This window comes from Falco biarmicus, chromosome 4 (genome assembly GCF_023638135.1).
Source record: "Falco biarmicus isolate bFalBia1 chromosome 4, bFalBia1.pri, whole genome shotgun sequence".
Taxonomy (NCBI): Eukaryota; Metazoa; Chordata; class Aves; order Falconiformes; family Falconidae; genus Falco; species Falco biarmicus.
The window spans coordinates 25,573,872-25,599,004 of NC_079291.1; the positions used below are offsets into that span (position 1 = coordinate 25,573,872).

Genomic DNA, 25,133 nt, shown 5'->3' on the forward strand with positions numbered 1-25,133 from the left:
AAGACAGTGAAATTTTGAGAGAGAAAACACTGAATAGGAAAAAACCCCCATCACCATATGCCACTATGTATACATACTTTGTCTAGCGCAGCCACAAAGCCAGCATCATTGTTGAATGCAGACATGACTAAAGCGTTGTACTTCTTATGGACATCCAACACTGTCTGTACATACATTTTGGGATCCTGCAATAAAGAGATTGGGTTTTTCAACCTGTTGACTTTCTGCTTTCCACTTTTTCCAAAATGGAGCTACTCACTGGCCTAAGCAAATTTTTATGTGAAGGTCTACAGAGTATTAGAAATATTTTATAGCTTAAGTAGTATCCAGACTAGTTTAGGTCCTATGTCCCCGACTGACTTACATTAGCACAAGCTCTCATTTACGGCAACCAGAGTGCAGTGTGCTACATTATACAGTACAAAAGACAACAAAACCACCTACTCGACCACTGCAAAAATTTTCAAGAAGGACATTTTCAAAGATAGCAGCTTAATTCGAATTAAACCTGAGAAAGATGGACAACCATAAAATGGCAGTTCTATAGAAGAAACCCTTGAAATAAATCTCTGTAGTAAGAACATTAACAGGTATTCCCCAAAGGTACAATTCAGCACAGAGACCTCAGTCATTGTTGACAGTTCTTAAAAACTATAGCCGCTTACCCCTCGGTGGCAGCCAAATGCCAATAAGCATCAGGTTTACAGCACCCACAGACCGAGTCCTGTGTGCAACTCCTGATCCTGCATCTCAGTACAGACGGAGTCAGAGCAGGAACAGTGAACGGCAACTAAACCAGCAGGCAGGCAGCGTAGCTACTAGACAACAGACTAAAAAGGCTGGAAGTCTTCAAGTTGGAGATCAGAGATTTGAAAGGGCGTAAGAGACCAAGGTTTACAAAATCAGGAGGACGACTGAGAAGTTGAACAATCATGAAAAGCCACGTTTTATAACTAGGGGGCACTTGATGAAAGGGATAGGAAACAAGTTAAAGACAGATAAAGAACATCTTTACACACAACCTAGCGGACTTCTGGAACTTGCTGCCACCAGAGGTTGCTGGAACCAGATAAGATCAGCAGGTTCAAGAATGGAATAGACAAACCCACAGATAACAGCAGACAACAGGTTCATAAATAAAAACCGAACAGACTGGGCATGGGGGCACTCCTGTAGCATCCCTATCATAGGAATTCTGGATGCTGGCAACAAATGGTAGAAGATTGGCAGGGTTGTATCAAGATCCCAAAAACCATTTCCTGTTGCCACTGAAGACAGACAATAGACTACAAGGACCACTGACCTAATGCCATGCTGGAGATAAAGAACTGGGATTACTGAGAACCTCCCAGACAAGAAATTCAAGTAAAGGACATTCAGGAAGGCATATCTACTGATTACAAACACTCCAAAATAAAATAAGCAAAGGCACAAAATGCAGTAATCTTCTGACTGAAGAGCAGTCACATTAATATAGTTAATGGAGTCTACAGCACAACTCACTCTGCACTAAAGACTTAAAATAGGTCAGATGAGTCAAGCTGGTGTGACTATTTCTCTCCACTGACTACAGAGTAACTGAAAAGCATTTGCTCAGCTGATTATCTGTTTAGACACAGTACAGATCTATGAAATTAGGCAGAATCAAGCCTACTCAAGTGTGATAGAGAGCTAACAAGGCAATAACAATATACAGTGGTGTGAAAGATATTGAAAGAAGAGGCAAGATGGCTCCCAAGGCAAACAGCCAGAGATACTGTTATGAAAACAAAGAACAAATGTGGAAAAAAAAGAAAAGGAACAAAAGAGAAAGATGAAGAACAAGAAAGAGTGTCATGATCAGGAAGAGTTTTGTTAAACAGAGTCAAAAGAACTAATACATACAAACCTCAGGCTTCCCCTCTCTCAATGATGAACTAATTCCTGGAGAAAGAAGAATTTCCCATTTTTCTGGGAAATTTTTCAACACTTAAGTACAAAGAAGCATCCCCCAGTGATCTCCACACTTGAGCGTCAACCACGGAGCACATGGGATTCCAACCCCCAGGGTGGCATTTAAAATGCAGCTACAGACTCCTGAACTTCATGATTCGTAAAAGATCAACACTGTCAAAGTGCTACACTACACACTTAAAACTACAGAAGTGAACAAGACACTACACACACGTAAAACAAATTTATCTGTGCTAGAACCTGAAGTTTTTACTGTCTCCATGCAGTCATTACAAGTTACTGCTTTACTGATTGCTAGTATACAGCTATTTCAAGAATATCTGAGGCCAGTAACAGGTTAAAATGAACTCTATCAAAAATCAAAGTTAAATCCCATTTTAAATAAAATTTACCAGAATCTATATTCTATTCTAATTTTGCTTTGTGCAATGTTTCATTCTATTTTTTTTCCAAGAAAAGTCATATTGCCTACAGACAAAAAGGTTAGCAAAGGGTTTAAACAACTTCATGGTGCTGAGACTCAACCCTCATCAATACAAAATTAAGTCTGAAATTACAATTATGGGAAAAAATCAAGAAAGCCAATTATATGGCTAAACACAGTGTTGCAGAAGACCCGACCTGCTCCTTATATTGTGACCTCTCTAAACATTTCAGTTACATCTTCCTCTTAAATTTCTCATGCTTCTCCAAACAGAATAAAGCCATTCACCAAAAAACTAACACCAACAGAAACGTTCTTCATACAGTCCCATCCAAGTCAGAAGTCTGTACGATGACGAAACATAATACAGTCCACTGGAGATAATGCTTCTTGGAACAGTGGACTTTCAGGTGTACTTGGAAGTGTAGGATGTTGCCAGCTTTCCAAGCAGCATGACATCCTGACAAAGAGCAAAAACTCAGAAGGAAAAAACCCCAAACAAAAACCCAGCAACAACAACAACGAAACCCCACCACCAGAAAACCCCCAACCAAAGCTCAAGGAGCAGTAACACAGTGATGTGACTGCTGTTTTAAGCCTACTATCAACATCTGAGAATTGCCTAGTCCTCACTAATTATATCAGAGGGAAAACACACGCAAACTGGAAATTCTATCAGGAAGCATTCACGCTCCTGTAATGTAAAACTGGCAGCAACCACACACAGACTTATTTTGATGGGATACTTGCATTTAGAGCAGCTTCTCCACATTTCTCAATTGCAGCTAGACCCTGATTATGAATGTGGGTTTCCAAAAGTTTTTTCAGCTCTCCAAGGCCATCCTGGATTCGAGATACGAGGTTATACATGCGTCCCAAGTCTGGGGGAAAAAAAAAAAAGAAAAAAAAAGAATTCATTAATTAAATTACATAAATATATTTACTTCTGAGTTCTAGTTTTTATAAATGTAAAGAGGTGCAATGATTTAAAAAATGGAGTTAAAACCCTCTTGTCCAAATTAAGTTTTGAAGTGTTACCATGAATTAGGACTGTGGTTAGTGTAACTGCTGGCCATGCTAAGAGCACAACACTCTCCGGTTGACCACTGTCTGTTAAATCTTATTCTGAACAGGACAGTTCTCAGAGATCTAACACCCCCCTGCAGCCTTTTGTATATTAACACTTCTACTTGTGGCAGCATCAGCAGCAATGGTTGGAAATTTAAGACAAAATTTTATGTTATTGATACAACCTTAGCAGATAAAAAAACATTATAAATGAAATTTCCTCCAATAAAGCAGTCAATAAAGCCATCTCTTAAAGAAAAAAACCACAACATTTAAGTAACCAATTCCCAGTAGAAATAATTGTATCTCAAGGGAACAAAAGGTTCTGAAAATCATTACCATGGAACAAAACTAAGAAAGGTAAAAACAAATCGGACATAATTTCATGTATGCTAAAGCTTCATATTAACACCTTACCAGTTTTCAGCCAAGACTTTCAAAAATCAATTAGTCTAATATTGAAGAGGGTTTGGGTTTTATTATTCATTTTCAACAGGGCAGGTACCTTCTGAAGTAAAAACTTGAATATGGCCATAAATCAGGTACACAAACCCACTAATCACCTCTTGTAATCTTGCCCTCACTGAACAGGCACTCAAGTGAAACAGTAAACAATCACATTAGTTACTGTAAACTAAAGAGGATATTTCACCTTATTGAATCCATCTTAAGGCTGTCACCTGCATCTAGCTCTTCTAAAGTGTAACGACTTCTCTGAAGGCTTATGGGCAATTTATTACCACCTGAGGATTATCAGATTAATTAGAACAGCACAATCAAGCAGCTGTATCACTACCTAACTCTGAAATACATCACACAGAGCCTGATGCCTTTAATATCAAAGCAATGACATGTCTACTCAGACCCATTTCCATATAATGCCTTCCATTCACTTAGAACATTGGGAAGCTTAAACTTCTGGATTTGGAAAGCAAACATTTTTTCTCTCTGCAAGCCACAATTTGCCACCTGATGTTAAACTGTAATAGCAATATACAAATGCTGGAGTTTGTACCTAAAGAAAATTTCAAATAAGTTAGGAGAATAGTGCCATGCATAGAGATAATAAGCTGCTACTAGACCTACCCAAAAATAAAGGTGGCACAGGTTGGTCTATCAGGATGCCAGTATTTGATGAAATATGGAAGAGATACTACAAAGCCTCAAGGAAGATTTACATGGTAACTCCACCTAAATCATTACAGCCTGCTTCTAATAAACATAATTATTTTCTACAGGTATCATACTGACGTGAATAGGTAACACATGACATATGTGCCCCACAACCTTTATAACTAGTTGCACAATGCAATTAAAGAGTTACAGAACACCACCAGGAGTGGCTGTAATGTGATACGGGTAACATACCTCACATGGGAGGACCTCAGACCCAGTGTACTTTCCAGAGCAAAGCAATAAAGATTTTAATAGACAGCAAGATTTTATTCTAAGTTTAGGATAGCCTAATACAGGCTATTTTAGTACATTACAAATTTGAGAGTGAACTGATTCAAGTGATTAAAGAATAAATTATTGGAAAGTCTTTAAAAGAAAAAAAATATGTTTCTAACCTTGAGTCTTCACAAAACTTAAAAAGGGCCAGGGAGCTACTGTAATTTGCACAAGTGAAGCCCAATAAGAGAAAAGCAAATATTTTGGAAAAGAAAAAAAAAAAAATCAGGCATTTTAAAATGCCTAATTAATCTCAGAAATAACCAAATGAAAGTAAAACCAAAGACATACAACAAGATTGTACCCAAGGCAGAAGTGGTACTTTCCCTTTTTTACCCCAGCAAACTTCTGGAGTTGCATCGCTATGGTAAGTGACTGTATTAAAGACTCACATAACCCATGAGCTTGATAAAGTAAGGGGAAAAAAAGAAAAGCCTAGCAAGGCCTCCTGAGTCCAGAAGAATTTTGTTTCCATTACTACCATTTCTATTGTCAGAAGGCTTTTATATAGCCATTTCACTAGTCAACACTCACCTGTATCAAACTTCCTTCCAATTACAGAGTAAATACATTTATTTACAAACATAAACAACATCTGACTTAAAAACTAGTATAGGATAAAAATCTTAAATTTGAAATGGGTAACTTCTGACCTACTAATCATGTTGAATTGTCCTTTTCCATTTGAAGCATCTCTTAGTTATGAAGATCATGATTATTGTAATTACTCATAGTTGCTCTTTTAAGGCTGATATATAAATAGTCATAGTTGCAATTCACCATTCTCAAATGAACAGTATCATCAATAGTCACTTAATCATAGTATCTCTTAAATTCTGACACTTTCTTAAATGCAGTACTTCAGCTACAGAGCCTTACCTTGAGTTCCTATATAGATTTAATTAATTCCCTAACTGGAAAAATAAAAAATACCATTCATCCTTATCTTCGGCACGATGCACAAGAATTATTTGGCCCTAGTTCTGACTGTTATTTTGTGCTAAGCATTAACTCCTGAAGAAACTCATAAAAAACAATGCAATTGACAACTCCTTAAAGATACCTAAAGTCTTTAATAATCTTTACTTATTTTAGAGGAACCGCTGAAGAAGTCATTATCCATGTGTTCACTAAGAAGGTACAAACTTGATCCTAGTACAAACTAGTGGCACTTAGGATTCATTTTTCACAGCTAAAATTATCTCATCAATTCATAATGTCCGCTCTTTCCTTGTGCTCTGTATGCAGTTTTATGTATTTTATACACTGTATTTTAGAAGCTCCTTATTTGCTTCTATCCCTCTTTTAACATTTCCTATACATACTTCTAGATAACTCGGGTTTTAAAATTCTCACTGTGGACTCGGAAAGATCCATGTATTAAACTGAAACAGCTGGTAAGTGTACTGGGCTGGTTTTTGTCTCGCAACTCTCATGCAAGCTTCAGCTCCTGCTGGAAGGATGGCTCAAGCACTCTCAAAACTCTTCCAGCCAGGTTAAAGAGGAATCAAAATTATGCTGTTTTGCCTTAATATTTGGTATTGGAATAGGCTTCTTGAGGCAATATCCTCAGCCATCCCAATTTAATCAAAAGCTGCTTGTCAGTCAATTTAATGTCTATATTCTCTTTTAATCTAATTCCTGAAGAAACTGCATTGAGCTATCACCAGAATTCACATTATTCACAAATCATCAGGGAGGAGCTACAAGCCTAAACCCAATGTTTGAATCTCCTTACCTTCATTTTTGTCAGCATCCAACAAATTCTGAAATTCTGTATGAAATATCTCCAGGTGTTTTTCAATAAGTACTTGCTCACATTTTCGTGCTAACTCATCTTGTGTGCTCTCATGGAGATATACCTGAACTCTGCGCTGTTCCTCCAGAAGGCGAGCTTCAGCCTACAGAACAGAGAGATAAATATGAAACCTATATGGAAGGCAGAACAGAAATCCAACAACAGAAGTCAGATGGCTACTTAGTAAATCCATCTAGAAAACAACAATGACAACAAAGTTCAAGACTCTTACTAACGTGGTGCTATGGTTCACCTACTTAAGCAGTTATTTTCCTGGGAAATATAATACACACATGGAATGGATGTTAATGTTGATGCTAATATTATATACTGTTTCAATGGGGGGGGAGAATCACAGCAAGATTGTTCTCCCGTTACTTCTGAATAAGAAGTTTACTGATGGAACTCTGCTGTCAGAAAAAGAGAAAGCTGCTGACGTGAGGTGCTGGCAGTTCTAGCATCAGCAAGCTTTCCAGCTACAGAGGTAGTTTTAAGACAAGCATGAATGTATTTCATGCTTCCACAAAACTAAAGGGCAGAAAACTACAATTTAACAGTATCCCCATGACAAATTTATTTTAATGTTCTCATCTACATTCTTACACAGAAAAACTTCCCAGTAATATACAATCATTTAAATTATACTAGCATTTAATTTGGCATATGAAATGCTACATATGCGTATCTTCCCAGCAAACCAAAATTCTAAATGTCACTCCAGGAACAGTACTTAAGCCAAAATGTAAAACTGAAGCTGTTTATATAACAATTACCTCTATTTTGTTTGCAAAAGTGTTAAAAGATTCACTTTACAAGCCATCTGTAATTGCAGTACATTATTACGGATAAAGTGCGTATGTCCTCTTTTCAGTCCAAAGTATTTAAATTAATGTCACCAAGAGAAGGAAATTAAGTTAATGCATTTTCCTAGTATTTCAGAATACTGGCTAAGCATGAAAGATCATATTATGGACAACACCACCACCACCTCCCAACCCAACCCAATTTCACTGCAAGTGCACTGTATCATACACAGATGGCTTTAAATAATCTCTGCCGCTGTTAGCATCACTGATTTCTGTAATAATTCTGCACTCAGCTCTTTTGAAATGGTCGTGGATTACGGTCTCCTACAGTTAAACCACTACAGGGTCACAATATGGGAAACAAAATCAACAGTTTGGGAATGTATATATGTTCATGCTTCAGAGTACTGTCCGATTTCTTACCAGTAAGGAATAACAACTGACTGCCTTAATGACAGCAAACGGCAGCAAATCTTCCTGATGAATGCTGGAAACTGGGATCAGACCAGTAAGATTCCTTATCTCTCATTTAACCAGTTCTGTATTTCTGTAGCCCAGGAAATTCTGCCACTTCTAATGCTGCGTCTTAAAATATCCTTAGACCTTCACTTTTAATGTTAGCAGTTAGCTCTCACTTTGAGCTCCTTTATGAAAAAAAACATCAACTCTGACTTCAAATTTGTTTAGATTCTCCCATTTTTTGTGTTCTTATAATGCCATTCTCCTTTTACAGGCACATTTCAGAAACAAGGGAAGAATAACTGGTTCACACAACAGTATCTTTGGCTGTTTTAACTATAAAGATCAAAAGTTCAATTTGAGACTTTATTTCAAGGGACAGTCTTAAGAAATACTGACCTTTTTCCCTACAGCACATCAGGCCATGCCAGCTTTACTCATGCGTTCTGGCCTGAGAAGAAAAATTCACAATCCTTCTAAACTCAGTACATCTGCCTGTAGAACTACATACACATATCGTAATTCTAGATCAGATTTCATAGAGTATTCCACATGAAACAAATACAATTTTACTACGCCACAGTAATGCTGATGTCATGCTGGTGCACACTAAGGTACTCCAACATTTTTTTTTGTTTTAATTTGCAATGCTGTTTATCCCCAATTAGAATTCAGCGCTTCAGTGAGAAAGTCAAGTAAGCGTACTAACAGCAGATTACTTAGTTCATAGTTCATACTTCTAACAGATGACTTTTAAGACCTTCTTACTGCTAGTATGCCATGTGACTGCTGGACAGCTGGCAGCTTTTCAAATTGGTCTCATTTAAGGTGTTTCATACCAGAAAAGAACCCTAATTCTAGCAATATGTGAGCAATAATTATGGGGAGATGCCTGCCCATTTCCAGGCATTTCAGTAGCATGCAAGATTACAATACCCAAACTGAAAAAAATAATTAAGTTCACAAAACTGCCTTGTCGTGTTTAAGTAAAAAATGTTAAGAATTCCTTGTGTATAACAAAGTAAGATAAAACTGAAGGACAAACCTTTCTCAATTTTAAATTAACAGTTCTGAAAACTTGCATGACCTCTCTTGACCTCTCCAGCAGAGCATGCAGTCTAGAGATCAATTTATCCCAGCAAACTGTCTTGTAGCTTCAGTTCATGTTTCCCCTTTCTGTTAAGTCATATCCCTTAATTTGTATCATTTTGCAAGCTTTGATCATATTTACTGTAGAGTCTAACACACATCCTTTACAGTTTCATCAGTTAAATCCCAGGAAATGTGTAGTAAAAACAAATGTCTTTCTTGTTCAGTTTGATTTCAGTGTATGCACATTATCTGTAAGGAGATGCCAAGCCAGCCCGAATAGCTTGTATACATCTCTAGTGTATTAATTTGAGCAGAGACTTAAGGCTGCACACTTTCTTGCTGAAAATTTTCCCTGCCTTATGCTAGCTTTATATGTGTTTTCAGCTTCAACACCAGTTTCAAGCAAAGTGAGTTGCTCTTTTGTGGATTTTTGAAACCTTGGAGATTGTTTGGGATACTAATAAGTTCTTTCTACTTGCCACTAATCTCTAGTTCTTGAAATAGCAATGACCTTCAGAGAGCTCTTTACTGACCTGTACCGAGAAAGGCTAGATCAGGCAGTCATTCAAGTTATGAATGACTAAAATTCCCTTATTCTGTTTTTATATATATATATTAGGGTGAAAGTAAAGAAAAGAAATTGGAAGGGAAGTAGCAAAAATCATGAATTCAACAACAGAAAAGTAAACATAGAACGGTGTGGGAACTGCTGGGCTATCCCAATGCACTAAAAGCAGGATTTGTTTTACTGTGTTATTTCTAGGACTTACACACACACACACACTTTCTGGGGTGGGGGGTGGAGGTGGAGGGTAAATCATTGACTTTAATGCCAAGACTCAGACAGGAGGTGTTCTGTGGCAAAACTGTGTTTATTTTACTGCAAAAATCTTTACCGGACATCCAGGGAGGTGGGATGCTATTTATGGGCTCTGATAGGGGATATACATTTATTTTTGAGAGAGTAACAAAACCTTAAACAAATCTCATTTACCATAAGGTTGTACAACTCCACTGATTAGTTACACAAAAGAAACACAAAGATACTGCAGGGAGGGATGTATATCTGCATATCACATACTCAAAAAGCAATTTAAAAAAAAAAAAAAAAAGAAACTGAAAATGAAAAAACAACCAGCAATTCAGGAACAGTCAGGAAATGTGCTGAGAAAAATATACAAAGCAGCACTTGTCCAAGATGGAAGATGACCTATCTATTTCACATTCAGTAAGACTGACCCAATAACTAGGCTAGAAATAGTCAATGTTTATCCAGCTTGCTCTTAATTGCCCTTTCTGGAATCCCCCAAACCAGAGACTATTTAAGAATTTAAATCTTGCCTCTGCCGATCTGAAGTATTGTGTAGGGTTCTTTACATTAAAATATTCTGAGAGAATTAAAGCTAATTAATGATCTACTTCCTTGGCCAGAAAGGTATTTCAGTAAATGTGTCAACACACAATTCCTTGTATAGGAACAACAAACCTGTAGGTCTAAAGCAGAATGACTATTTTGGTGTCTTGAAGTAAAAAAAAAAAAATTATCTGAATTTATTTCTCCTCCATTTTGCCCATTAAGAAAGTTCCAAACTTTCACTGTACTTACTGATATACATGAAAGAGACAAACTTCAGATCAGATAAACATAAAAGTACATTACCACAGGGAAAAAGAGCTAACTGTTTCTGTAAAATTCTCAGCAATTTAAGTAATTGATAACAAAACCCAAGAATTTGTATTACTTTACCGCTACAAAAATCTGTATCCAGAAAATACTCACAAAGCTTGTTAAATAACTTACCTTCTTCATGTACTCCGTGACTGGGTTCTGTTGCAAAAATTCAGTACTTTCTCGTGTATAAAATCTCTCTGTGTCAGCAAGAAACTGAGATTCAAAGGATTCTTTATAGACAGTTAGTGTAGGTCCTTTTGCAAATGCATCATCTTCATTCAGCCCCAGCTCCACTACAAAAAAAAGAGCAAGTAATGACAAAATTGTCTTTTATGAAGTGGTCACTTGCAAATGAACAGGTACCCTTCATAGTCTTAACTTACATGAAGTTAATCAATTGGGACAGTATCGGCACCACTTTTTAAAAGTTTTTAAAAGTATACATTTACTTTGCATTTAAAAAATAAGCAGCATAAGACATTACTCACGTAAACTGCACTTTCTGATACTTCACTAAATGGGTGACAGGATTCAGAAAACTTCACTATTCCAAAGGCTAGTTTAAATTCCCCTTCTATCTTTTGCTCTTAAGAGTTCCAAAATACATGCAATTACCTTTTTATTAATGACACTGGTCATTAATCTGCATGACAAAACTCTCAATTTCATGCAAATAGGAAAAAACAATCCCCCTACACTTTGTCAACTCCTATGCTTCCCCCTTCCAGATTTGCTCCTAAATAACTGATTTGTAAACAATAAACACTTGTCTATCAGTTGCTCTTTCAAGCTTTACAAAGATGATATAATCAACTGTAATTGTGTCCAGTGTCTCTACAAATATGAAGTTAAACAATATATAACTATTTATTTTACTGTAAAAATCTTTACTGGACATCCAAGGAGGTGGGATGCTACCTCTGGGCTCTGATAGGGGATATATATTTATTTTTAAGAGAGTAATAAAACCTTAAACAAATCTCATTTACCATAAGATTGTACAACTCCACTGATCAGCCTTGTATTGATAGTTTCACCATTTCTTTCCTTTTCAATCAACTTCAACACAGCATTTGTTACCTTAGGAAACAGGGATTAAAAGTCAAGCACAGAGAAAACGGTAGCTCAAGCACAGTATTTAATCAGAAATATATTCTTATGTTCCAGACAAGTCAAGCCCCTTGAGAACAAAACTTAAGGACACCTCAACATATAAAATTCCTACAGACATCACAGACTATGCTACACCTTGAAGTTCTACAACGTAATTACAGTCTGCTTACTGGTGAGCTGTAAAAAGGTATGAAAGTGCTTGGTTGTTTGGGATTTTTTTGTTTTGTTTTTGATTTTAAATTCAAAAAGCACCTTCTAAACCAAGTTTCTGTTTGTTTTATAACTGAAATACAAGAAAACTGCAGTAAGAGCTGAACTAACTGCCTGTACTTTACACAAACAAAGCTATCAGCTTATGCTGATAAATAATGTGTTGCAACTATTGTCCCTCTAAACTGAAATCTAGCTAGTATTTTCATAATATGATACAGTCTTTTCATCATGAAGTACTGGTAAGTAAGAGTTAAATCCACATACATAAATATAATTTTGTCTTGTGATGGAACGTCTTGTTTTTCATCATGTTGATTCACTAATTAAAAGTATTTGGTTGATGTGAATCTCCCAGGCGTTGGTGTAAATGTAACAACTCACAGTAATGCTACAAGAGACCAAACCCCAGGCCTGTGACTACCTGTGCTCACCCAATCTGACTCTGAAACCTGCGGACCTGGCTGTTGGCCTGTACTCCTGCCTAGCCTGCGAACAGCTGAAGTTGTTACTTGTTTTAAGATGAGCCCCCTTAGCTTTTTTTTTTAAAAAAAAGAGCCACGGGTCCTCTCAGCAAAGAGGTAACAGAGCAGTCTTGGTATCAAGGTTCAACCACACCCAGAGACAAAGTACTTATCTTTTCACATCACAAAGGAGAAGCCGAAGGGTCCCTTTTATTTTCTGGGTCTGTCCCTGCCCCCATCCTCCAAATTCTCCTTGGAACAGTTACTAACAATATAGAAAATCAACCTTATAAAATAACACTATAGTTTAACATATATATATATATACCTGCTTATTTAATGGCCTGAATAAGCAGTCTCTCCAGGTCACCAAGGCAAGCTAGAAGCAAAGGAAGGGAAATAAAAGACGGAATAAAGAAAAGATATACATATACACACACACACACATGCAGGATAACCCCTTCAGGAAAGCTGATAAAAGTATACTAAATAGCCAGATTTTTTTAAATTACTGTATTTTGGCACACACATTTCTCATGCAACAAGACTGTTTCACAGTAAAATTACCATTTGCTTTATTGCTATCTCTGCCCCTTCCTGACAGTGATCCACAGCCAACTCTGAAAACTGACAAACTCTGCAACTTTGACAACACACAACCTTTTTAGTGATTTTCAGGCTGACACAATCCCTTAGGATTAGGCTAGTGAAGTTAAGCAGGAGGGAAGTAAGGATACCAACTGCTTTTCTACCATATGCAAAGTTATTTTAATGAAGCAGTAAAATAACACACCACAGCCAGGACAATGATCATCCTTTAAAAAAGAAGTGCTTTTAGTTATCTGAGATACAGATCTTCTGCTATGTTCTTCCCTTGTTTACATAATTTCACATTACAAAAAAATTATCAAGATCACATATCAATCTTCCAGAACGGTACCAAAATAACTTCTATTACAAACCAAATGTTGACTGAATCTTAGCAGCTTGGATGCTAAAAAATTTGTAGAGCTGTATTGAAGTCAACAGAAAAAAAATGCAATTTACTGCTCCATTCTGTATTTGAAATGACTGAATTCTAAGTGAAACAACAAGGCCACCCTGATGCACACAGATAACGGTATAAGCAGCAATATTCAGAACCAGCCAACCCCTGACAATCTAATACCGGTAGTCCCAGTATGTACAAGGCAGACTGAACATCTCACAGGTTCAGACCCATGGAATTTTTACAAATATACTGGGATGGGAGTGGGGAAAGAGGGTAGCTTTCCACTTTGCCCACTTCTTCAAAACTTCTGTGAACTTCCTACAAGTTTCAAGGAGCAATCTGCAGGATGATAATGCAAATGTGACAGATGGAACGGATAAATCACTCACTTCAAAAAGCTACTTACTGAATAAATTTCATATATTCCTTTACGACCTTCATCGCACTCACGACGAACCCAATGTCGATTGAGGTAGGCACATATCCCATTCAATACTTTGCTTGAAAACCTATAATCTTCCCACTGTTGAGTGTAGAATTTCAGCACACTCTCATCCATCAAATCCTCACCATCCTGAAATAATAAGTTTGTCAGTACTGTTGGGTAATTTTAAGGTACCACCAAGATACGTAAGGTTGTACAAATAGTGTAATAAATCTATACTATGAATATATATATAGGAAACATAGGGCTAAGACATTTCCTTCTGCATTAATAAAGTCCAAGGCCAGTATGAGATTTAGAAATTAAGACACTGGTAAAAAAAGTGCATAGCACAGACAAAGCTCCAGAAGACATTCTGGTCCCTCCTGCGGGAGGGAGCAAGATGGCACCACGTTAGAAACACCGACACTGAAAAGCACGCTAGGTGAAACATACCAGTACAATAGTAAAGCATTCAAAGTGACAAATCTTTCCAAACTGGAACACTACAGCCTGAATGGACGAGGGAATAAAAACAGGCATGCATTCCAGGTAAGACCTCAGCTACTTCTAAGCAGCTTCAGAAATTAATTACACAATAGACTTGGAAAGACACCAAAAATTCTTTTATTATTGCTCAGAACTAAAATCCCAAAAGTTCCCAGCATGATTCCTTTCAAAAAATAACTAGGAGCCACTCTCCTACAAAGCAGCCCAACATCAAGCTGTAGTAGTAGTTTATTTATTAAATTAAATTAACGGCTGCCGCCACCAGGCATTTTCAACATTACCAGCGACCATTTTATTTTCAGCATCACTAATACGCTGGCCAATGGGTTAGAAATTTCAGCTGTTCTTGTTCAAGATACAGAACAGCTTAAGATGGCATATAACATTACTGCTATAAAACACAGGACTGCCATTTTGCCTTGAAGAGGAAAAGCAGCTCACAGGTACACTTAGCACCTGACCGATGCCCAAGGTAAAGCCTACAACACATTTTAATGGCTAATAGAGACCAAAGCAAATTTTAGCGTCATTCAATTTACTTCCAGTGGCTGCATACACCTCTAGGTTTGCTGATACAAGCTCTTCTCAACCCACATTACTGCTACAAATGCAGACTGATCTGATGTGCCATCTTACCTTAAGGAGATTTGTCAAGTAGTTCTTCAGAAATTCTTTTAGCCGTTTGTACAATTCCAAGCCAACAAACTGAGCACCTCCGGGTGTCTGGCCCTTTTTCGATTTAGAAGGAGGTACTCCAGCTCCCCGTGCTTGATTAGACTGGTGTACACTAGTACAGTAGTTATAAACATGACTGACGGGAAAGTTAAGGAATACGTATGTGCCAGCATGAGACGTTAAAAAATACAATGAAAACCAATGTTAATTTCAATAAGCTCTTTTTATATGACTGTAAATTACTTAAACATAATACATTACAAGATGCATTAGCCCACATAAAATCAAACCAAAGCTCAGAAAATTAAGTAATTTTCAGCAGAATTATCTGCAACAGAAATGCATCTGACTGCTGAGTGCACTGCAAATACTGAGACCAACATTTACTTAACACAACGACCAAGAAAACAAAGCAATGGAACTTGCTAATAAAGGTTTTTTTCAAGGTTTAAATGTTATTTATTTGTTGTATTATATTGGCCTTCTACAAATACATAAGCTTTCATTCAAACAGGAAGAAATTTCAACACTAGCCTCAAGCAACGTTCAGTAGTTGAAAACACAGAGGATAACATTTTTGCATTCTTTTGAAGACAATCCTTTGTAAAGATCTGGCCATTTAACACTGGCAGATGGGACAAACCTAGAAAGCAGTAACGGCGAGAGACACACACACACACTCAAACGCACACTGTAAGATGAGATTCACCAAAACCCAGTTTTCAGCTATAAGTACAAACCCAACATTTAAGCATGTCGTAGTAATGATTTTTCCTCTCATACTAATACAGCCTGGAAGACTTGCTGCAACTGTTAACATTTCATGAAAACATTCTGTCTTCTGATCTAAAACATTCATATATATTCAGAATTCTTCCAAACTAATAAGTGGAAGTCACATTGCTCAAAACACTTCAAATAAGAAAGCATCCTGAAAGAAACTGCACTCCACAAACAAAGAAAAACTAGCTTGGCAGCACTCAAATTCAGCTTGATGAGGACTCAGATTGACAACAAAAATTACCCTAATTACACAACAAATGATCAGCCAACAAGAGTGAAGCTTCTGAGCACTCACCTTTCTACTGATAGTAGAGGGCAAGCTTTTCAGTCACATCCCTTGTTAGAGAACATCACATTAAGCAATCCAGAAGGTCTAATTTGGTTTTAACTAATAGGCAAAGCTTTAACTACTAGACAGGCTTCCTCCACAGTATGCCATGTATTAGGAAATTAATATGTTGCTGAGATTTGCCTTTTATCTTTCCCTTCAGAAAGGCCAGCACAATATAATGGAAGACATCAGCACAATTAAATACCAAGGGAATTATAAACCCCAAATGTATGATGCATTACAGTCGTCATGAACAGACTTGCTTCTAGTATTTAAACTTTACAGCTCAAGCAGAAAAATCTCTTAAAATATCCATTTAACTCCCTTGCAATTACTTTAAAAAGATCTTCACAGACAAATCATATCCTTAAACCCAGTTTAAGGGCCAGAGCATCTTGCAAGCCACCAGGAACAAAACTCAGATCTTTGCATCAAACTGAAAGGAAAGCCTGCTTACGGTCTATACTCTTGTACTTCTTCAGAAAGTCACTGTGTTCAGTCCAAGAGAGTCATACTCGTTGCCTGAGATTAACCCTTTTTGAAAACATAGAGCACATGTTTATTTCTTACTTGTTACCTCATCCAGGTGCCAAATAACTGGATTTCCCATGGTATCAACCAATAACATAAAACCTTCATTTGAGCTTAGCAACTGACCTTCTATCAGCCTCTTATCTCTATCAGCCACTTATTTCCTGGACATTAATGATTTCTTCCAGCTCCTAGTCAATTGTTTGTTCAACTTTCCTGGCACTGTTGCTACTTCTACCATCTATGCTTTGATTTCAGAATTCCCTGTTCAAGTGAGGAATGCCACACAGCATTAACACTTTTTCTCTAGATATGCAACTTACTTCCCTTTCACATACAAGAAAAGCAGGGGTTATGTCACTGTTTAACTTTACAATAGTTAATATAAGGTCCTCTGAATTGTGTATGGGAAGTCTCTCCATCACGATTCAAGGACTTTAGGGCTGATTCAGAAATACCCAGTTGACAGTCTTGCCTCCTTCCCCTAACTCCTATCCCAAGTGGCTTTAAGCAAGCCTAAAAATACAAGGACTGCCCAGATGATGGGTAACTCTTGCAGTTTTTGTGAATACTGCTTGATGAAAATATTCTTTCTGTTCTTCTCCAAGAATAATCACAACAGCCTTCAGAAAAATAGAAGACCAAGGTTAGAAGACACAAGCCTTTTTCTAACCCCATACATTTTACTATTAAACCCAGAATTCCTTGTAAAGTAAACACTGAAAGAAACAGAGACCTTTTGCCCCTGCCTGACAGCAGTCAGCTCAGAGCTGGAAGAAAAATATACCAGTAATACCCATATAACTGTTACTTTGGCTGGAGTCTTGCTAGCCAAAGTGTGTAAGACAGCATTTTTTAAAGGCTCTAGTTTAGTTGTTCTATGCAAAACAAGTTTGCCTATGCAGAAGGCAGCTTGCAAGTGCAAATAACTCTTTGACATATTATACATGAAAGAATGCTCTCTCACACTTTGTTTACAATCTGTGTCCCCATCTGCTAAAGCCAACCACTGACAGAAAGACTGACATATTCAAAACAAAATCAGTCTCATGCTGCTTGCAACGAACTACATGACAGTCCATCTCAGAATCACAAGGGGAACGCTATGAAAAGAATTCTTGGTTGCAGAAAGCAAACAAATCCTCTCCACTGCTTTGTATGCTGGAAGTCATATACATATCCAAACAGCTATTAGGGAACGTTTCTGTGGGTGTTTGCACAATTGTGCATAGCAATTCGCATACTATAACAAGCAGTGAAGTTAATTCCTCAATAGAATAGTTTGCACTGCAGTGAAGCTGTGCTGCTCCCCAAGCTTCTGGCTGCTGAACTTCAGATTTAGCCCAGCGAACAGACAAACCATCTACAGGAGGCACATATCAACATCAATCTCCTCTAACTTCTACACCTTCCTTACCGTAAAGGAGAAATTACATTTACGTATTCAAATTAAAATTTGAGGTATAAAGCTTATATATTGATTCAGCATTGTGCTGTTTAAGATGAATTAAAAAAAAAAAATCTTTCTTGAAACTTTATTCTCTGAAACTCTTCAAAAAGGGATACAAGAAGCAGCCGAAGACTAATTACTTTGACCACCTTTGTCTTCAACATAATTTACACTATGTGACAACCTTGACTCAGTTTCTACAGTGCAAAGGGAAAAAACCAGTAATTCCCATTTTGCCACACCGTAATGAATCCATGGCCTTGGAGGAGATCCTGACACACAACTGGTTTTCCAGTATAATGGGAGTTCATGCAGGCAAGTGGTGATGTGACTAGGGAAGTGACGGCCACCACAACTAAGTGTTGTCACTGTTCCCAGGTCCTTTGCTAAGGATATCTGAATTTCTCTGTCCACAAGGCAGAAGTGAAACAGGCTTTCAGAGTGCTGCATATACTTTTTCAGCAAGTACGCCCTCAAAATCCAAGCTTGAGCACACCAGTCACCTCTAATCTACTCTCCACCCCAGAAAGTACCAAAATACTCCATACAGCATTTTTTTTCCCCTCCAAAAGCAACTGCAAACAGAAATTAAGCGAGACAAGTATCAGTTCTGCAATTCAACACACAACAGGAAAACACTCAGATTTTACACTGACGGGTACAAATTACTCAGTTTCACATGAGTCTCCTGATCTTAAATTTTTTAATAAAGAAAACAGTTCTGCTGAGGTATTAACTGATTCCCCTTTCAGCAGCACAGCTAGGTGCCCACAGTTTTTCCATTTTGCTACAAAAAATTAACATACTACACCAAGTCTGTATGAGGAACAGGTATGTAAAATTAAAAGGAACTGAAAGAGAAGCAGAATTTAATACAATGTAGCACAAAACCATAGGGCAGAGAGAAATGACAACAAAGCTTTTGAGAAGCAGGAAGCACATCAAAACAGCTGAACAACTCCCTAACCAGATCTTTTCTCTCATTACTTCTAGTCTCTTTATAATAAAAGATCCGTCTTAGGCATAAATTTGCTATTGCAGATCTTACTCAGTAATTAACTCTCTCTTAAGTGCTCTGTCACTTCAACAGCTGGCCTACAGGAACAAAGTGAGATTAGTTCCACTTTTGTCAAAAATCTGTATTTCCTAGATTACACCAAAGCATGCAAGAACAACATATAGAAATTTACTGAAAATACTGACAGGAAAACTGCTAGGAAGGATCATGGAAGTTTTGTACTCTTGTAAAACCACTTCTAATACAAACAATACAGCCTTACCATATTTACTAAAGAACAGCTTTACATATTTTCTTCAAAATTATTAAAAACACTTCAACTCCTGCTGAAATTCAGAAGATTAGGCTGTGCAAACCTCACAAAACCTCAGGCACGCCGCTATAGAAGTGGACATGCCTATGTGACTTTAACATTTCATAAGCTAAACAGATGAAGGAATTTTGCACAAGTTTTTGAAATTATAAGGTTGCCAAAAAGAAGTAACAAGTGGTTTAAACACCCACTTCAGCTTTGCTAGGAGCAGCAGTAAAACAAAAACCCCCGAACCCTTCACTCCTTTCAGGGAGGTATCAGCAAGAGCCTATTTTAAGTATATTCAGTTTGTCATCCAGTAAGGAAGGGTTACCTCAACAAAGCAATTCAGAGAAAATGAAAAACCCAAAATTAAGACCTTGTCCCCAGCCCCACACACTCTCCATTTGTCTTTCAATACACTTTATCCTAAGATCAATTACACATGTAAGTCTTTAGATTAGATAAAATTGCACGGTTAACCCATCACCATTTTAGTGGGGGAAGGACTGAGGCAGAGACTGAAGGAGCTATTGCAGCAGCAGCCACACAGCTGCTATGAAAATCCAGCCATAACTGAGCTCAGACACGTTTCTACAAGTCTGAGATGGGAGAAACTTCCAGCAAAAGCTATCTGAAGACCAACAGGTAACTTCTTGTTTTCCTCTTCCTAGCATAAACTCCAAAGAACCACAGAGAAGCACTGAGTTACAAGGAAAAAAACAAATTTTCAAAGCCAAACACATATACACAGCATACAGTCTTTATGCTGGGAAGTATAAGAACTACTATAACTAAGGTTGCTTTAAAGTTTAAATTTCTTTGCATTGACAGAGGTTGGTTTTGTATAGAATACTCTTGGTTACTATAAAAAGCAAGTAGAACAGCAAGCAATCACGGTGGCAAAGAACATTAAAAAAGGAACCAATCATACTAATATAAACATTCTGCACTTCTTTCAAATGGAAGCAATGATTTTTATAAATATACACAAAACCATACAATTATATCTACCTTTCCACACAAGGAAAAGTGTATTACGTACCCTTCAAAGACGTAAACAAATACATTTACTTCTACCTTTGCACTCCACACAAACACTACATGGCACATGGGAAACACTATGAAATACATTGAATATAAGCAGGATTAATACTAGCAGACAGCGGAGGCTACTTTCATGTGTTCAGAGCAACCTTAAGCAACTGGACTTGAAAGTGAAAGATGGCTTAGAGTGACAGAACCTCAAGAGAAAGTGGAACAGTTTCTGAGGTTTAAAAAATGCATGCCCTAACACCCCATTATCTTTTCTGTACAGGAAAAGCATAATAATCTGTTCGGGGGCCGTGTGTGTAAAAAGACCAAAAAGCCAAAAAAACCATACCATGCTGCCTAGTAACAACAGATTCATGGGATTGGAAAATAGAAGATTCTCAGAGTTTTAATATACATCTGCTAAGCTAAAATCCTACTAAAAAACAGGAATTCCAGTGAAAGCCACTAGGACAAGGACTGCAGTAGAAGCAACTTTTACAACTACAGAAGACCGTGGCAAATGGATGCCAAGAGAAAGGCTTCATGGTTTCCCTTGAGTAACATATACTACTGGTGCTGAATCTACCCACGGGCAGAAAAATGTTCAATGTATTTATACATTCTATTTTATGAACAGAAAAATTATCCCGAGTCATCTGGTATTTTTAAATGTAAGCATACTACTCTTAATTATTTAATGTTTAACACAGTCTTTCCTTTACCACTTGCTAATATCTGAGGGAAAAAAATCCCAGATTATAAAACTGATTACAGTAACCTTTTGTGATTTATACTTACTTATATTTATCAATGGATAATCAGTAATTATCACTTCATTAAAATCAGTTAACAAAATTTAATCACAATAAGAAAATTCAAAAACAAAGGAAAGATTTTTCATAAAACAATGAAATGTGACAGAACAACCTAACCTTACTTTAAAATACTTTAAACAATTGAAAATAATTACTGTGGCTAATAAGAGAACAATAATATAAGAAACATTTGCAGAATCCAATTTACAGGTGTAAGATGAACAAATTTTAAGTCATAGCAAATTCGGTCATTTGACTTCAAAGTTTCACATAATAGCTATAGAATAGCTAATGCCAAACACAACTACTGAAATGTACTCTAGGAACTGTTGACATTTATGTACACAACATTAGAAAGATTTTGAAAGCCAATCTGGACGTTGCAGATGCACTTTTTAGTAAAACCACCACAACTTCCATAGTACTGTATAATCTTTTTATCAATTAAAAGATCTTCATGTAGATAAAAACCTTATTTGTTATAAATTAACGGTACTTGGAACCTTTAAACAGTCTTATTTTTCCCAATTTAATTTTCATTAAATATCAGAACTGTACAAAAAGGTTCCTCTGTTCAGTATGAGCACAAGAGAACTACGCTGTCTAAAAAAATTCCTTAAGAATGCTTCTCATATTATGTTTTGTAAATCAAGACAGTGAAAGCCTGAGATTATGCTGTAAAAAAGTCATTTTGACATTTCAAATAAAAAAGTACACACGTATGAAATAAAAGTCCACCACTAAGCCTTCCACTGACCCATCATATCTGGAAACTGAGAAGTTGATGTGTGCTTGGAGGAAGAGTAACAATTTCAGAAATTAATTCAGCTTTTTGTGTAAGCCACTATTATGCTAGTTTAATATAGCGCAGGGAAGTTTAACTGTAGTCTAGTAGCTGATCTGAGAACCTGCTTAAGATACATAAAACAAGAGTAACAAAATCCTTTAATTCTTTCCACTGCAGAGTTTAAATCCAAATGTATGTAAATCCCAATTCATCCTCTCACACCATGAGGCCTGAGGAAAATAAACTGCAGACTCACCATACAATTAGTCTGAAAACCAGGCATCACCTTCTGCCAAAACCAGAAAACCAGCACAAGATGCACAAATATTTTATCATTGCCAAATGGAGTGTAAGTAGAGGTGGCCGTAAAGACAAGTGACTTACAGCAATATGAATATGTTGAGTAAAAATAATTCTAGTAAAAGAAGTTATAGATCTTCCACCAATAATTCAAAACAGAAGCCCACAACTTCAGTTTAATGGAAGCACAGTTCTCTCAGACGGATTAACTAGCAGTTTCCTTCAAGCAGACTAAATGCCACATAGAGATATTTTGCATACATTGATACTACAATTTCATTAGTCCTTGACTAATTGCAACCAACAGGGTTCCTTTTTTGTTGCTGCAGAACAGTGGCTTGAACTTTTTTCCCTTTGCATAAAGCAGAAAGAATTACTTCTGAGTGACCCCCCCCTCAGATGCAATGTACCCAAACTTGCTGTGGTCCTCCCGAGTTCCAGGAGTGACTCTTGGGTGACTTTATCACTGCTGTAACGCTGACTTTTACAACCTAGTCCTGTGGCTAACAGTCTCCAAACTAATTGCTATCAAAGGAAAAACAGAGTAAAAAGGCCTTTGCCTCACGATATTAGTAATGCTGTTAGGTCTGCTGTTCCTAAAAATCTAGTTAATCTTACCATTTCTCTTTTCTGCATGAGGTCAATTCTTGGCATGTAATTCTATGCTAACTTGCAATACAGCCTGTCACAAGATGTTAGTTACTATTGCAGGAGCTACTAAGCTCTCTCCAGTACTATAAATTACTTAATATCTGGGTAAGGGACAGAAAAGCATCCAGATTTCATTTTCAATAATCTCACACATGGGAAAAACAAAACCAAACAAAAAACCACCAAACCACACAACAACAAAACAGTGTCACCATCCACAACAAACAACTAAAGCAATTCTGTTTCTACATGGAAGTTGTAAATTCTCAACAGGAAGCACAAAGAACATACCTCAGAAAGCAATTAAATTACATTAGTACAGTGATCTTCATAATCATGCAAGGAGTGGTAAATAAAAATAACAACTTCCATAAAGACTGCTTTTTTTGGTTAGGTGCTTTGGCATATCTGGCAGGCAAAAGGAATCACAAAAGTATATGCAGTACTGAAAAACACCTGGTGATCATCTGATCTGACAGAAAAATATACCCTGCAATCAGAAGCACAATTGAATCTAAAATAGAAAAAGCAGGGATAAGAATCTTGATAACCACCTTTAAGAAACAAGATTTCTTGGTTCATATCTTCAGTATTCTAAGATCTACAAAGCCCCTGGTATAATCAACCTCCTTCTTCTCCTGCTGGAATGAAGGAAAATAAATAAATAAATAAATCACTTAAGTACAAGCTCTGGCCTGTACTCAGAGACTGCATCTAGTGTCTCACAAAGACAGACACTAAACAAAGAAAATGAGTGGAGGCAGGATGGAGATCCAAACTGTCTGAATTGCATAACTCCTCCAATTCTTTCCCAGATTCCCTTGAAAAATGCACAACAAAAACCTCCACATCTCCAATCGACTTTGACTGAGATACAGAACTAAAAGTAGGTTTGCTTCTATGCATGGTTCTCCTCCTCTTACAAATTACAGGGATGAAATGGAATCCATTTTAGGAGCAACACCCTGACAAAAACAAAAAAGGATGGGGCAGGTGTGGGGGTGTGTGTGACAGGACATGGGACAAAAGAGGATGAGGAAATGCCTAAACTGTCCACTGTGCAAGATTCCCAAACGGCTATCACATCCAGCATCCTTGTAAGTAGGGCTGATCTTCAGGCCACTTACAGCTGCAGCTGAAACTCATTTGCATGTTTGGCTTTCCAAGCCAAGCTGTTTGATAGGCAGAGCTTCCAGAAATAAAAGTCCATCCATTTACTAGTTATTGTATGCAAAGACTGAGCAAAGGTGTTACAGATACTGAAAGGGGAGTAATCTTTTAAGCCTAACTGCTGAACGTGTGCACTTAGTATAGGATGCAAAGTGCGCTGTTTTCTTCATAGTAGATTAAAAACTCTTAGCCTAACCAGTGCCAAATATTCTGAGTTATCAGACTATTAAATTAATCCACAAATAAAAGTCACCCACTAAAACTATCCACTAAATCAATTCACTTGTAAAAGTAACAAAAACCACCCTTAGTTTCAGATCAAACAACTCTGTGAAGCAGCAACAAGAAGCAAATGAGCAGTTAATAGACAATATATCCCTTTACAGCTTCATTCCAAGAATATTTGAGAACATCAGGAAAAGAAAAAAAGTGTTTTAACATTACCATTACAAGTGGTACTTAGACCTCAGCTGCCCTGCTTGACAGATCTCACAAACCTGAATATTTTAAAGGCACTCAAGGAAAAAGTCTCCCAAAGGTTCTACTACATGTTAGATTTCTAGCAGACATTCAACATTTGCAGACTGTTTCATTTAGTCAAGAACAATGCTGAACCTAGTGCTGCAAGAAATCAGTCATTTTAAGAAAAGTTAGGACCCTCAACCAAATGTTATTTCATTTTCCCATCACTATTAAAGAAGTAACCCAGAAACACTCAGCAGACTGCCCAGGGTTTTTCCCAGCCCCACCAGAAGCATGGATTCTGCAGGCACAGATAAGGTTACACATTGACTGAGATTACATGTACAGAAAACAATCTTTTCCATCTCCTTAGAAAGTACAGAGAGCTACAGAATTA

At 37.1% G+C, this 25,133-nt stretch overlaps 1 protein-coding gene across 1 annotated transcript in view; it reads right to left on the bottom strand.

Annotated features, from left to right (window-relative positions):
* The window catches only part of CUL1 (cullin 1), a 55,109-nt gene that overhangs the window by 11,411 nt on the left and 18,565 nt on the right, over window positions 1–25,133 (bottom strand). Inside the window, exons 3-10 of the mRNA XM_056338639.1 lie at window positions 15,073–15,247; window positions 13,909–14,076; window positions 12,840–12,890; window positions 11,714–11,804; window positions 10,854–11,017; window positions 6,636–6,798; window positions 3,128–3,258; window positions 78–185 (exon numbers count right to left, since the gene is read on the bottom strand). Of these exons, the coding sequence (XP_056194614.1) occupies window positions 78–185; window positions 3,128–3,258; window positions 6,636–6,798; window positions 10,854–11,017; window positions 11,714–11,804; window positions 12,840–12,890; window positions 13,909–14,076; window positions 15,073–15,247 (1,051 nt within the window). The remainder of the gene's footprint in view (window positions 1–77; window positions 186–3,127; window positions 3,259–6,635; window positions 6,799–10,853; window positions 11,018–11,713; window positions 11,805–12,839; window positions 12,891–13,908; window positions 14,077–15,072; window positions 15,248–25,133) is intronic.